Source organism: Enoplosus armatus, chromosome 5 (genome assembly GCF_043641665.1).
Source record: "Enoplosus armatus isolate fEnoArm2 chromosome 5, fEnoArm2.hap1, whole genome shotgun sequence".
Classification (NCBI taxonomy): Eukaryota; Metazoa; Chordata; class Actinopteri; order Centrarchiformes; family Enoplosidae; genus Enoplosus; species Enoplosus armatus.
Window position 1 is genome coordinate 12,285,525 of NC_092184.1, and position 12,674 is coordinate 12,298,198.

At 39.5% G+C, this 12,674-nt stretch overlaps 1 protein-coding gene and 1 pseudogene across 1 annotated transcript; both read right to left on the reverse strand.

The window, feature by feature from the left end:
* Window positions 1-2,805: 2,805 nt before the first annotated feature.
* On the reverse strand, window positions 2,806-6,038 carry LOC139284855 (extracellular calcium-sensing receptor-like). Its single transcript, XM_070905196.1, has 6 exons — window positions 5,839-6,038; window positions 5,442-5,730; window positions 4,434-5,246; window positions 4,120-4,347; window positions 3,865-3,991; window positions 2,806-3,704 (listed from the first exon to the last, which is right to left on the reverse strand). Exons 1-6 carry the CDS (start codon window positions 6,036-6,038, stop codon window positions 2,806-2,808), a joined length of 2,556 nt encoding a protein of 851 aa, XP_070761297.1.
* Window positions 6,039-6,460: 422 nt separating this feature from the next.
* Window positions 6,461-11,687, reverse strand: LOC139284885 (extracellular calcium-sensing receptor-like; annotated as a pseudogene).
* Between the last annotated feature and the right edge of the window lie 987 nt (window positions 11,688-12,674).

Sequence of the window (12,674 nt, forward strand, 5' to 3'; positions counted from 1 at the left end):
CAAGGCCTTTTCAACCTAGCTCATGTCCATGCTCAGGGCCTACTGCTTTAGGGTGTAAAGCAAATGAGTTAGGTGCCCCCAGGGAAAGAGAAAAAGTAGGTGTGGTGCCCAACAATCAAATAATTTGCAATAGGCACACTCACAAAACATTATGTTCTTAATTTGTCTTATTTGTTTGTTTTGAAGTATGATACTGAGCAGTTTCTGTGGGGCTTTTTATGGACACGCCATGTCAGTTTCTTCAGCTTTAAACACAATTATTCAGTGAATCTCAGTCACATGATGCTGTCGCCATGATGTCATCATCTCGATGAACCAGCAGAAGTCAAACAATTAACAACTTGGTTGGTGCAAAAAACCTTTGCCATGATTAAAAACTACTAAATATTTCATACATATTAAGGATGATCTCGATTGAGCAGTATATAATTAGGTTCTGTCCTGCTAATTAAAAGAGGTGAAATACAGTATATTCATTGAATTATTGTCAAAGCCATACATTGTTGCTGGTGAATTAATTTCATTGCTGAAAAACAAGACTGTACAGAATGGGGATGGGTTTCTCATCTATTTTCTTCTTTTTCTTTTTTATTCATAACTGTCCCATGTCTCAATCAATCAAAATATATGAGTGATGTGCATATAACATACCTCAACAGAGATTTACAAAAGTTTAATTGAAATCTATTAAGGTGAGATCCATATGTTTTTTAAGTCTATTTCTTTTTCCTTTGACAAAGAGGTCCCATTTTCTGTCCCATTTATTTGTTTATCTGTTTGTTACTTAGCTGGATACCTCAACGTTGGCAGTTAGGCCATGAGTCAAAGAAAAACTGGAAGCAGGTTACAGATTCTGGATTTTTTTTTTAAGATTTCTTTATATTGTGAAAGAGCATTTTTTAAATTGAATTTTACTAAAATTGGTCTCAAATTAAAATTATTGAAATGAAAAAAGAAATCATACATGTACTGTTCTCCATGATTGTCTATCAGTGTTTGCATTTTGATGCAAACCCAGATCGAGATGCAGATTAGATGTTTGTTTGACATTTTCGAATAAAATTAAATCATAAAATTATAAATTTAGTAGAATGTTCAGTCTTTTGAGGGTACGCTCTCTATCAGTGTTTCATAATTAATCAGTATACCTTTATTATACAGTATGTATCGGCTAAAACATTTCTTGTGGTCAAAGATGTAATTTAGAAATACAGACAACACTGACTGATTAGTTGACCACTTTTTCACTGCATACCAAAAACTATGAAATTAAACAACCTAACAAATGTGACACCACATGTTCATTGCTTTGTAGCCAAACAGTGTTGTATGCTCTATAAAAGAGATAAAGGCAGCTGATCGACTAGAGAGGGGCAAAGCTAAAATAATCTAAAATCAACTGATGATTCATTTAGTTTCATTATCATCACTGTTTGGTTGCACTGCTGCTGTCAGTCAACTTGTTCACAAAAAATAGTAACTGTAACCATTAAATCAAGTATAGCATGGCGTAATTGTGATGTGTGGGTGAAGGGGACTGGACCTTTCACTTATCATTCAAAGTTATTTTGTTGTTAGTGATGATGGAAAAATCCAATTTGAATTTAAAACAGATGAAAATAGCATTTCAGTGGTTGAGGGGGTTCCTTATGCCTCCTACCTGGCATACTGTACCTGCACAATCAGAATGAAGAGGACATATGCTGTAATGCATTTGTTGGGGCTATGATTTGTCTTCCTGAAATTTTAGATTAATAAGTCATAATATTGCATGTTTGGAGCCAAAGGACTTGCGGACAGCAGCTGGATGTTGACGCAAATTGAGGGACATTGGACAGGAGATTTATGGCCTCCCAGGGTTCTCTAGTGAGTAATCAAAATGAGAAATCAGGAACATGATCAATAGCTACTTATAATTTTATTATATTGTGCCAAATGGTGTAAAACACAACATTTAATTTAGATGGCTGATAGGGCAAACAATGGCACAGTACAGCAGACTTGAGGTTGGAGCTAAAGGAAAAAAAGAAAAAAACAAGGAAGGAAGAGAGAGATAAACAAAACCCTTAATTGATGTAAGATGTAACATTTACATGTTGTGACAAAGGTGTTAATTAATATAGACCTTATTTTTTCTGCTTGAGGCAACATGCCACCTGTTGTTCATGTTGTTGTGTAAAAGGATGAAGCAATCTGCAATGTTTATTCTCTTGTGTCTGCGTTTTGGGGCTCTGCTGCACTTTTCCCACTGGGTAATGAAGTCATGCTCACAACAGATGGGGACGTATTTATCATCCACTGTTTTTCTTCGGAGTTGTTTTTGTGTATGCAAATGTGTAACGTTTATTTCTGTTGTATTGCATCATTGTATATTTGAAACTCAGCGCCAGTGTCAAATTTATTTTTTATAAATGTCAGGGGAATTCTGGGTTGCAGGCCTGATGTTTTAGTCAGAACCATAGAAGTGCTATCATACAGTTTCTCACTTACACAGTTGTTACACAATTCATCATATACATTTGTTCTGAACTAGGGGTGGTCATTTAGTGTTTTTTTGAGAAGTAAAACTACATATAAATGGTATTAGATTATGGTAAATCCTGCACTCCGCTGGCTACCTTGTATCTAGTCCACGTTCCCATACCATGAGGCTATTACCCCAACATGTTCTGCACAGTGCACATTTTTTGTGTAATGTGTAAAAACCAACACAAAAAAAGACTTTAATATAATTAAATATTTATTCACTGAAACAAATTCATATGTATTACAAATGATTTGGACAATGGTTAATAATGTATAGCATTATGTCTTTCCCATTATGTGTTTCCTAGTGTTCTGCTCAGGCCTAAACAAAATGATATAACATTTTGGCAGAAAAATGCAGGAAAGTAACCCATAACTGGAGGCCAGAATAGCAAATATTTCGACAGCTACAGTGAACTTCCCAGGAGAGCTGACATACGCTGGGATAAAGGTGATCCAGACTGCACAGAATATCAGCATGCTGAAAGTGATGAACTTAGCTTCATTAAAATTATCAGGTAACTTCCGTGCCAAAAAAGCAAGTACATAACATAGAAAAGCAAGGAGTCCTATATACCCTAACACAGCCCAGAACCCTACAGCTGAGCCAAGATTGCACTCTAGTATAACCTTCTCTTTATAGTAGTTCATGTTTTTGTAGGGAAAAGGAGGACTGATTGTCAGCCAAAGTATGCAAATCACAACCTGTATGAGAGTGAAAGTCAGAACACTGAGCCTCTGCTGTGCAGGCCCAAACCATTTCATCATATTACTACCTGGAAGTGTGGCCCTGAAGGCCATTAACACCACTATAGTTTTCCCCAGAACACAAGAGATACAGAGGACAAATGTGATGCCGAATGCTGTGTGTCGCAGCATGCAGGACCACTCAGAGGGCCGGCCGATGAAGGTCAGAGAACACAGGAAACACAGAGTCAATGAGAAGAGCAGCAGGAAGCTCAGCTCAGAGTTGTTGGCTCGTACTAGTGGGGTTTCTCTGTGGCAGTAGAAGACTAACGTTGTTATCATAGTTAGAAAAACTCCCAGCAGGGAAAATAAGGCTAACAGTGTTCCCAGGATTTCATCATATGTCAAGAATTCTATTGCTTTGGGGATGCAGGCGTCTCTCTGCTCGTTGGACCAGTACACCGACGGACATTTTATACAGTGTATTGAATCTGCAAAACAAAAAAGAATACAGAGAAATGTTTAAGTTAAAGTTAAGAGTTAAATCGATGTTATGGTATCAGAGATTAACACTTATAAAACTGTATTTCTTATTTTCTATATTTTTTCTCATTTCTGTGTTTTAAACAGCAAATGAAATTGTTTATTCACCTGTTAAATTACTGATTTCACCTGCTGGACATGGTATGCAATCATAACAGCAGACTGGCTTTTCTTTCTGGAGGACCTTGCGAGTTCCTGGGAGACAGCTCTCACTACAGACTGACACAGGCACCTGCTACAAACATTAACACAGTTCATAAACACAATGTGTAGGCCATCCATACAATATGAACAGTTAAATACACATCAACAATGTAAAACACAACATCCACATCAAGGGTTTTAGAAAAATTTCTGCTTTACCTCAGTCAGCCCAATTCCCCAGACAACTGGGATGTTATTCATGATAAACCGATGACTCTCTGGAAGAGAAGCATCATAAATGCCAATGGTTACTCCTTCCATGGTTCCTTTCTTTGTCATTTGTAAATTAACAAGTTCATATCTTGCCGGTGAGTCTCCGTTATTGTCAAAATAAACTCTTTCCTTTTCCTCAGTGGTGAAATTCACAGAGTTGAGATAGTGCAAGACCTAGTAAAGAAATTATGCTGGGATTAAATTACATTCAATGATTCTTGCTGTTATCAGTCTGTCACACTTAACTGGCAGTTCCTCACCTGCCATGGTTGAATGTGATTTCTATCAGCACAGCTTCCATTTGAAAAGGGGCCTTTACCCCCCTCACATTTAATCAGGTTATCAAGAGCATGACCCACTGCATAAACTGACTTGTATACATTATTTGTGAATCTCAGCTCAGTCACATCAGTAAATTTTGAGTCAACATTTTGCAAGCTCTCAAAGCCGCTGCATGGCTTTCTTTGTATGTTTGCAGTGTCATTCAGAGTACAGTCAAACACATCTTCCCAGAAATCTCTGACAAACTGACTGTCAGGAAACTGTGAAGGCTGGAGCTGCCTCAGGTGCCCCTCCAGGCCCAAGATTTTAGCTTTGCTGACACTGAAGCCTAGTGAGCCCATCAGGAGGCTGTGTCCCTCACTGTCAGTCAGAGAGTGATCTGTGATCCAGGCGTCACTGCCAACCCACTGCAATCCTGTAATGTTCTGTTTGTTCAACACTTTTGCCAGCAACTTAATTTCTCTGTGGGACATAAAAGCCATAATCACTTTGGACGTGGCATGCTTAATTATCTCTATTATCCTCTGCAGGCTATCAGGTGGATCTGACGATGAAAACGTTTCATAATATTCAATGCACACTCCATGTTCTTGTGCAGCTTGGATAAATGCATCCATGCCACTGAGGCCATATTCATTATCCACAGCTAGAGCCCCAATCCAGGTCCAACCAAAGTTCTTGACCAGCTTTGCCAGGGCTCTGCTCTGGTAGTAGTCACTGGGAATAGTTCTGAAGAAAGTGGGATACTCTTTCCTGTTGCTCAGACAGGCACAGGTGGCAAAATGGCTGATCTGCAGTGAAAGATACAAAGATCTTAGAGGCAGTGAAAGAGCAAATATCTAACATTCTTGCATTATCACTCTATAGATTCATGCCAGTAGTATTGCAGAACATCGTAATCAACTGTACATATTTCCAACAGCACACTTAACACAATGGAAATCACACTTCATACTAACTTAAATAACCTTTCTTCTTCGACTTACCACAGGTATCTGAAACCTTCCAACAACTTGTGCAAATGCAATAGTTGGTCTTGATCCTGAATGTCCCAAGATAGCTTGCACCATCTCACTTTTAGTGCAATTGTGGTCACTGACTTCTTCCTTTAGTCCACTGGTCAGTGCCAGTGCAGCTCTCAGTATGTCCATTGTTCCACAGCTATCATAGATCTTGTAGCCAAGTTTAATATTAGGGAGCATATCGGGATTTTTGTTGATCTCATTTATAGCAAATATTGCTGCTTGAGCAAATTTGAATTCTCTAAAATTGAAGCTGTGGTGGTGAAAGATAGAATTAAATAATATATCTTTATGTCAATGTCTCAAGTACAGTACAAAATACAAATAAACCATTCAAAATATATAGGCACTCAATACATACTTATTGCATTTTCGTACTTCTGGAATTGCCTCAAATGTGTCAGTGACATAGTCCTGCCCTGTGCGAAATGAAAAAATGCCTCCAATAAAAAGGTCACCATCTTGGGCCAGTTCAGGTGGTTCTGCTGAGCTTTGCAGTCGGCACACAGAGTCTCCCCTCCCCAATAGCAGAACCAAGAGGAGCAGCCTCAACAATGGCATAGCTCTACTCTGCTCTTCAGGCCAGGCCAATCAGCTCTGCAGCTCATGCCTGGGCTTTATATATGTTCAACAACAAGGGGTTGAACTCAATACTCAGTAGACCAAAGGACACCAAACGAGTTGAGTCAAATATGTTTTTATCTGTGAAAATGTGGATTTTGTTCTTTGATCGCAACTTAAAACCTATTGGGCTTGTACATTTATTTGTACTTAATTGTATATGTATTGGTTGATATATTACATTGTATTAAATGCTCTTATCTTAATATGCTATGTCTTAAATGAAATGATCACAGTGAAAAAAACTACTACAATAGAATAAAGCAAATCTTCAATAAAGATGTATACTTGACAGTCTAATTAACAAATTATTACGTGAAAATGTAATGGCGCTAGAGTGCCTTAGCCACCATTTAAAATTTTTAAAATGATTTTGGTGCCCCCTTCCCCATCATATTCTTCTTTGTATTCTTCTCTGGTTTCAGTAAGATAATATAACATTTTGGAATAAAAATACAAATGAGCAGTCCAAAACTTGAAGCCAGAATAGCAAAAATCTCCACAGCAACACTGAACTTCCCAGGAGAGCTGACATACGCTGGGATAAAAGTGATCCATACTGCGCAGAATATCAACATGCTAAAGGTGATAAATTTGGCTTCATTGAAATTATCAGGCAGTTTCCGAGCCAGAAAAGCAAGAATAAAACATAACATGGCCAGAAGTCCTATGTACCCAAGTACAGCCCAAAAGCCTAAAGCTGAGCCCAGAGCGCACTCTAAAATGATTTTGTCCTTGAACTCCTTAAAATTCTTAAACGGAAAAGGAGGAGAAATTGTTAACCAGAGGATACATATGACAACTTGGATAAGTGTGAAACCCACAACACTGAGTTTCTGGTGTACAGGCCCAAACCATTTCATCACATTACTACCTGGAAGTGTGGCCCTGAAGGCCATTAACACCACTATTGTTTTCCCCAGAACACAAGAAATACAGAGGACAAAGGTGATGCCGAATGCTGTGTGTCGCAGCATGCAGGACCACTCAGAGGGCGGACCAATGAAGGTCAGAGAACACAGGAAACACAGAGTCAAAGAGAAGAGCAGCAGGAAGCTCAGCTCAGAGTTGTTGGCTCTGACAATAGGAGTCTGCCTGTATCTGAAGAAAATTAAAGCCACAAAAGCAGTCATGCATGTTCCAAATAGAGAGGCTGCAGTGAGCAGTGCTCCCATAATCTCTTCATATGATAGAAACTCTGCCTCCTTCTTTACACAGGCATCTCTTCTCTCATTTGACCAGAACTCAGGGGGGCATCGCACACAGGTGATAGAATCTGAAAAATGACATTAAAGCAGGAGTTAGACTTGACAGTACATTTGTCTTTTGTTGTCTTTATATTGAATCTTTTCTGTGTCTACAAGACAGACACTACAAGATAAGATGGTGATATTGTGATAAACAGATAATAAATGGACAACCTTTTGACAGCTACACAATATCCTGATCAAAGATTTGGTACAAGATACAGTATATAAGAGGTATTATTCATTGATTGTTGTTTTGTTTTATTTCTTAATTACTTGTAACACTCAGCTGAAGAGAGAATCAGAGCTATCAACTGATCAGTGGTGATCAGTTGACAGATGGTGGGGGAGGCTGCTGACCTGGTAAACCAAAAACATATAGTGTGGGTGAACTGGGAACATCTGGCTGAGACTGCTGTCTGCAAGATCTTTAACTCGGTTAAAGATCTTCGTTGACCTAGGGGTGTCCTGAAGCAGCGGACAGGTACCGGGAGGCCAGAAGGGCTGAGGCTTCAGTGGTCACAGAAGCAAAAACCTGGGTGTGAGAGGAGTTCAGGGAGGCCATGGAGAAAGAATTTTGGTTTGCCTCAAGGACGTTCTGGCAAACTTAGGAGGGGAAAGCAGGGCTTGGCTCAGGCTGTGTTCAGCAGGGGAGGAAAGGAGTAGAGCGGTGGAGAGAGCACTTTGAGGAACTTTGAATCCGACAAACACATCCTCTATGGAGGAGGCAGAGTTTGAAGAATTGGGGGAAGCCTCACCCATATCCCTGGCAGAGGACTCTGAGGTAGTTAAGAAGCCCCTCCTCAGCAAGGTACTGGGTGTGGATGAAATTCGCCCTGAGATCCTGAAGGCTCTGGACATTGTTGGGCTGTCTTGGTTGACACGGCTCTTCAGTGCTGTGTGGAGGTCAGGCACAGTCCATGCGGAATGGCAGACCGGAGTGGTGGTTCCCATTTTTAAAAAGGGGGTGTCGTCAATTTCTTCTTCATTCCCCAGATGTAGGCGATGACTTGATGATGGAAGGAGACTCCGCTGATACGAGTTATTTGGACAGCAGTCTAGGGGTCAAGGACAAGAGACCTCTATCGTATAACTCCCACATTCCAAGGGAGACTCCCAAACTATAATGAGTCTTATCAGTATGGAGCCCCAACATCTGCTAGTTATCCACCTGGAACACTGCATACGTGACAACTTTGTACTGTATATCATTTTATGAAAAGATTCCTTTTATGTTTAGTATCAAATAATACACATCAGGGGACCAGAGGGTGTGGTGAAGAGGGAGCTGAGGAGGAAGGCAAAGCTTTCGATGTCAATCTACATTCTGCCCCTCGCTTATGGTCATGAACTTTGAGTTGTGACTGAAAGAATACGATCATGGACACAAGCAGCCAAAATTAGTTTCCATCTTAGGGCACGTCCAACTGGTAGGAGACCCTTTGGTAGATATCTCATCTGGTTTGGGAACGTCTTGGGATGTACCACAAGGAGCTGGAAAACGTTGCTGGGGAGAGGGACTGGATTTCTGACTTTATGACTCATAGTGGTTGTACTAAATAATACACTGCTTCTGAAAATGCATGCCACAAGCCCTCACTTCTCCTCCTATGGATGTGACCCAAGAAATCTGAGAATAAATGGCCTGAAAACAACATAGGCTACTCCAATCTTCCATGGGATTTTCTAATTTTTCTATAAAGCCTTTATATTCATTTCCAAGACTGCACATACATTTTTGTAGTTGATTTCAGACTTATGTATCAGTATATGTTTAAAATATTTGAGGCATTGATTTTCGATGTAATGATAGAGATTTTTGGTTTACAAAACACTTACTATATAATCCCTGCAAGTACTCCCCCCATGCTTTGTTAATTAGTGACCGTGAACATGACAACTTTTAGACTTTTGTCTTATAAAATGTTACTACACCTGTGATATTGCTTATTTCTCCCTCTGCACATCTTAAGCAGTCATAGCAGCAGATAGGCTTTCCTTTCTGCAGAACCTTGTGAGTTCCTGGGGGACACTTCGCACTGCAAACTGACACAGGCACCTGCATAAACAACATGACCATGAGAAAAATGTATGGGCAGCTATAATAACTAACAACATCTACTATTATAGCAATGCAAATAGACTATCTTTAACAACTAAAGTGACCACATGGTATCTTACCTGTTGTGAGTTCTGCGCCCAAATTAAAGACTTATTTTGCAGATGCAGCTGTTTGTCTGCAGGTAAAGATGCATCATGAAGACCGACTGTGACAAAGTCCACAATTCCATTTTCTGTTGGCTGCCAGTTTATAATTTCATACTTTGCTGCTGGGTCTCCATTCTCATTAAAGTAGACCTCATCTCCTTCCTTTGTTTTGAACTGAATCTTTCTTATGTGTTGTAAAATCTAAGAAGATGTAAATCATTATTTGACAAACATTTTGTCGGCCTATTGTCTCAACAGCATGATAGACAGACTGCAACAATTTATTTTTCAAAATGTAAACTATTGTCTTTGTTAACATTGATTTGTTAACTTTGATATCATATGTAAAAACTATAATTTAAATCTTTGGTGTTCAACTCACCATAAATGGATCTAGCTGCACCTTGTTGTTACATGTTTTATTACAGCTGAGAATGTTATGAAGTGCGTGGGCCACAGCATACACTCCTTTATAGACATTGTTAAAGATAGGCATGAGCGACATATCAGTGAAGCTGTTTTGCAATCCAGTCAGATCTTCATGTCCAGTACATTCTCTCTGATTCCTTGCTGATGACTTTGACTGCTTGAACTTACAACTAAATAATGTCTCCCAAAACACAGTAAACATTTCATTATTAGATGAATAGAGCAGCTTCACATCCAACATGAACTCTTTCAAGCCACTGACATGTGCTTTGGGGATGGACAGGCCTATGGCACCATCCAGAATGTGATGTCTATCCATGGCTGCAGTTTGAGAATCAAAGATCCAGCCCTCAGTGCCTACCCACTGGTACCCCGTCAAGTTGTGGCGAGACAACTCATGTATTAGCATATCTATGTCCATGTGGGAGAGGAAAGTGACAATCACCTTGGAAGTGGAAGCCTTGATAATGTCAACTATCTTTTGTATCTTTTCTGGTGGATCTGTTCTAAAGAAGGATACAGAGTACTCCAAACAGATGCCCAGAATCTTTGCAGTTTCTGTGAATGTGGCCATGCCATTGTTCCCGTAATCATCATTTGTTCTAATCGCTCCAACCCAAGTCCAATCAAAGTGCCTGACCAACTGGGCCAGGGCTCTGCTCTGGTAGTAGTCACTGGGAATTGTTCTGAGGAAGGATGGGTACTTGGTTTTATCACTGAGACAAGCACAAGTAGCAAAGTGGCTGATCTAAAAGAAAAAAAGGAATGATGTCCTGAGATAAAGATGGAAAATACAAAACATTTGCACAGCATACTACAATTCTTTTAAAACCCCTTTTACAATGACCAGAAGAATTATAGAATAATAATTATTTTTCAGGAATATAATTTCATTTTTACCAATCTTACCCACCAGTGGGATATGAAAGGGTCCGATGACAGTAGCTATAGCCATGCAAGGAGAGGAAGAGGTCTCTCCCATAATGGCCTGCACTTGGGCAGGTCTGGGACATGGTGCCGTGGAGGTTGCAGACACCCTTTCATTACCATTAGCCAACGCCAGTGCAACCCTCACACCTCTGGCAATGGAGCCACATGCATCATAGATCTTATAGCCCAGAGAGATGCCAGGCAGTAGGTCTGTGCTGTTATTAATCTCTTCTATGGCAAAGAGCATAGCCTGAGCAAACTGGAACCCTCTGAAATTTAAACTTGATGAGGACAGTTATAAGTAGTCGGAATTGCAAACAATTTGGCCTTGAAATAGAAACAATAGAATAGTAAATTAAATCATTTGATAGTATTGATATTAATGCAGATATTTTTTTGTACATGTTTTGTATCTTTTTTCACTTTCTCTTATATATTTTAAATCTTAATAGATTTGTATGGTACCTGGCGCATTGCAGTGGCAGTGGTTTCTCCATGTAGGTATCATGTCTGTCTTTCCAGCTGCTGTGGAAAGAGAAGATTCCCCCCAACACAATATCTCCATCCTTAGATAGCTGGGGGTTCTCAGGATCTCCTCTCCGCCTGCACAGCGGCTCTTCAGCCTGAGAGACAGACGCCACCAACAACAGCTGTAAGAGTGCCCAACCCTGCTCTGGCCACCTCTGTGTGGATGTCATACTATTTAAGAGTGCCAATCCACTGGGTGGCATCACACCTTAATGTAAATCAAAAGCTTACACTGATATTTATACATTTTGGAGCAACATGAAAAATAATAATAGAATAACGATGTTTTATCTCTGTGGACCTACAAGGTGGCTCGAGAGGAGGGAGGTGCCCAAACAGAAAAATTGTTTAGGGTCTTAGTCTATTTTAAATATCTTAACAGTATATGTCAACAGATAAGAACATTTATTGTGCTGTACAAAAGGTTTCCCTGTTTTACATTAATATTTTAAATTCATGGAGGCACAATTTATTTTTCAATTAATAATTATATATTGAAAAATAATGCAGAATGAAGGTGATCTTAAGTTGAGAAGCTGAAATTAGACTCATTAGAAGCTCACTGGAATGCCCCACAGTGCAGTCTTAATGAAAATGTGTTAACTGACTTTTGTTGTATTTTTGGGACCACTTGGGGACAGTGCAACAAGCTGTAAACACAACATTTTCAACTTATACAGCTGATGCGGCTAAGCATTTACATTTGTTAGCTTATTTTCACATCAAGCAGACACAGATTGAATCATTAATTTGGAATCATGTTTGTCTCTTCCTGATGAATAAGTCCAATATTCACTCACCTTTTAGCTCTGTTTTGTTCTCCAGCAACACTTTAGCTGGTAAAGGTACAGTGGGTTTTTAGATTTCTTTTGCTGAATACAGCCTGTAAGATTCTACAGTGAGCTGTAAGTCCTTTTTGACTGTTACAATATTATAGCCTGGCATTGCCAGACCAATTTCGCAAATGTGAAGAAGCGAGTGGTGTGTGCAAAGGAAAAATAATAATAATAATAATAATAATAATAATAATAATAAGTACTGGTCCATAGGGGGTGAGAATTCATTTTTATGCTTTCATCTTCCTCCTGCACCCACCACTGGCTTTCATATGAGGTATCTCTGCAGTCTGGTGAGAGATTTGCTGTGTAATGCAAGACATTTGGGGTGTCTGTTGGGAGGGAGGATGGAGAAAAGGGTATCCCTAGCTGACTGATCAAACATGTCCAAAGAGTAG

Bases quoted from the DNA above. Each gene is read 5' to 3' on its own strand.
- LOC139284855 (XM_070905196.1), bottom strand. From the start codon at position 6,038: ATGCCATTGTTGAGGCTGCTCCTCTTGGTTCTGCTATTGGGGAGGGGA. The intron at 4,348-4,433 runs GTGAGGAACTGC...TTTCTTTACTAG, and splicing joins ATCACATTCAACCATGGCAG to GTCTTGCACTATCTCAACTC. The intron at 3,992-4,119 runs GTAAAGCAGAAA...TAATGTTTGTAG, and splicing joins GGGGAATTGGGCTGACTGAG to CAGGTGCCTGTGTCAGTCTG.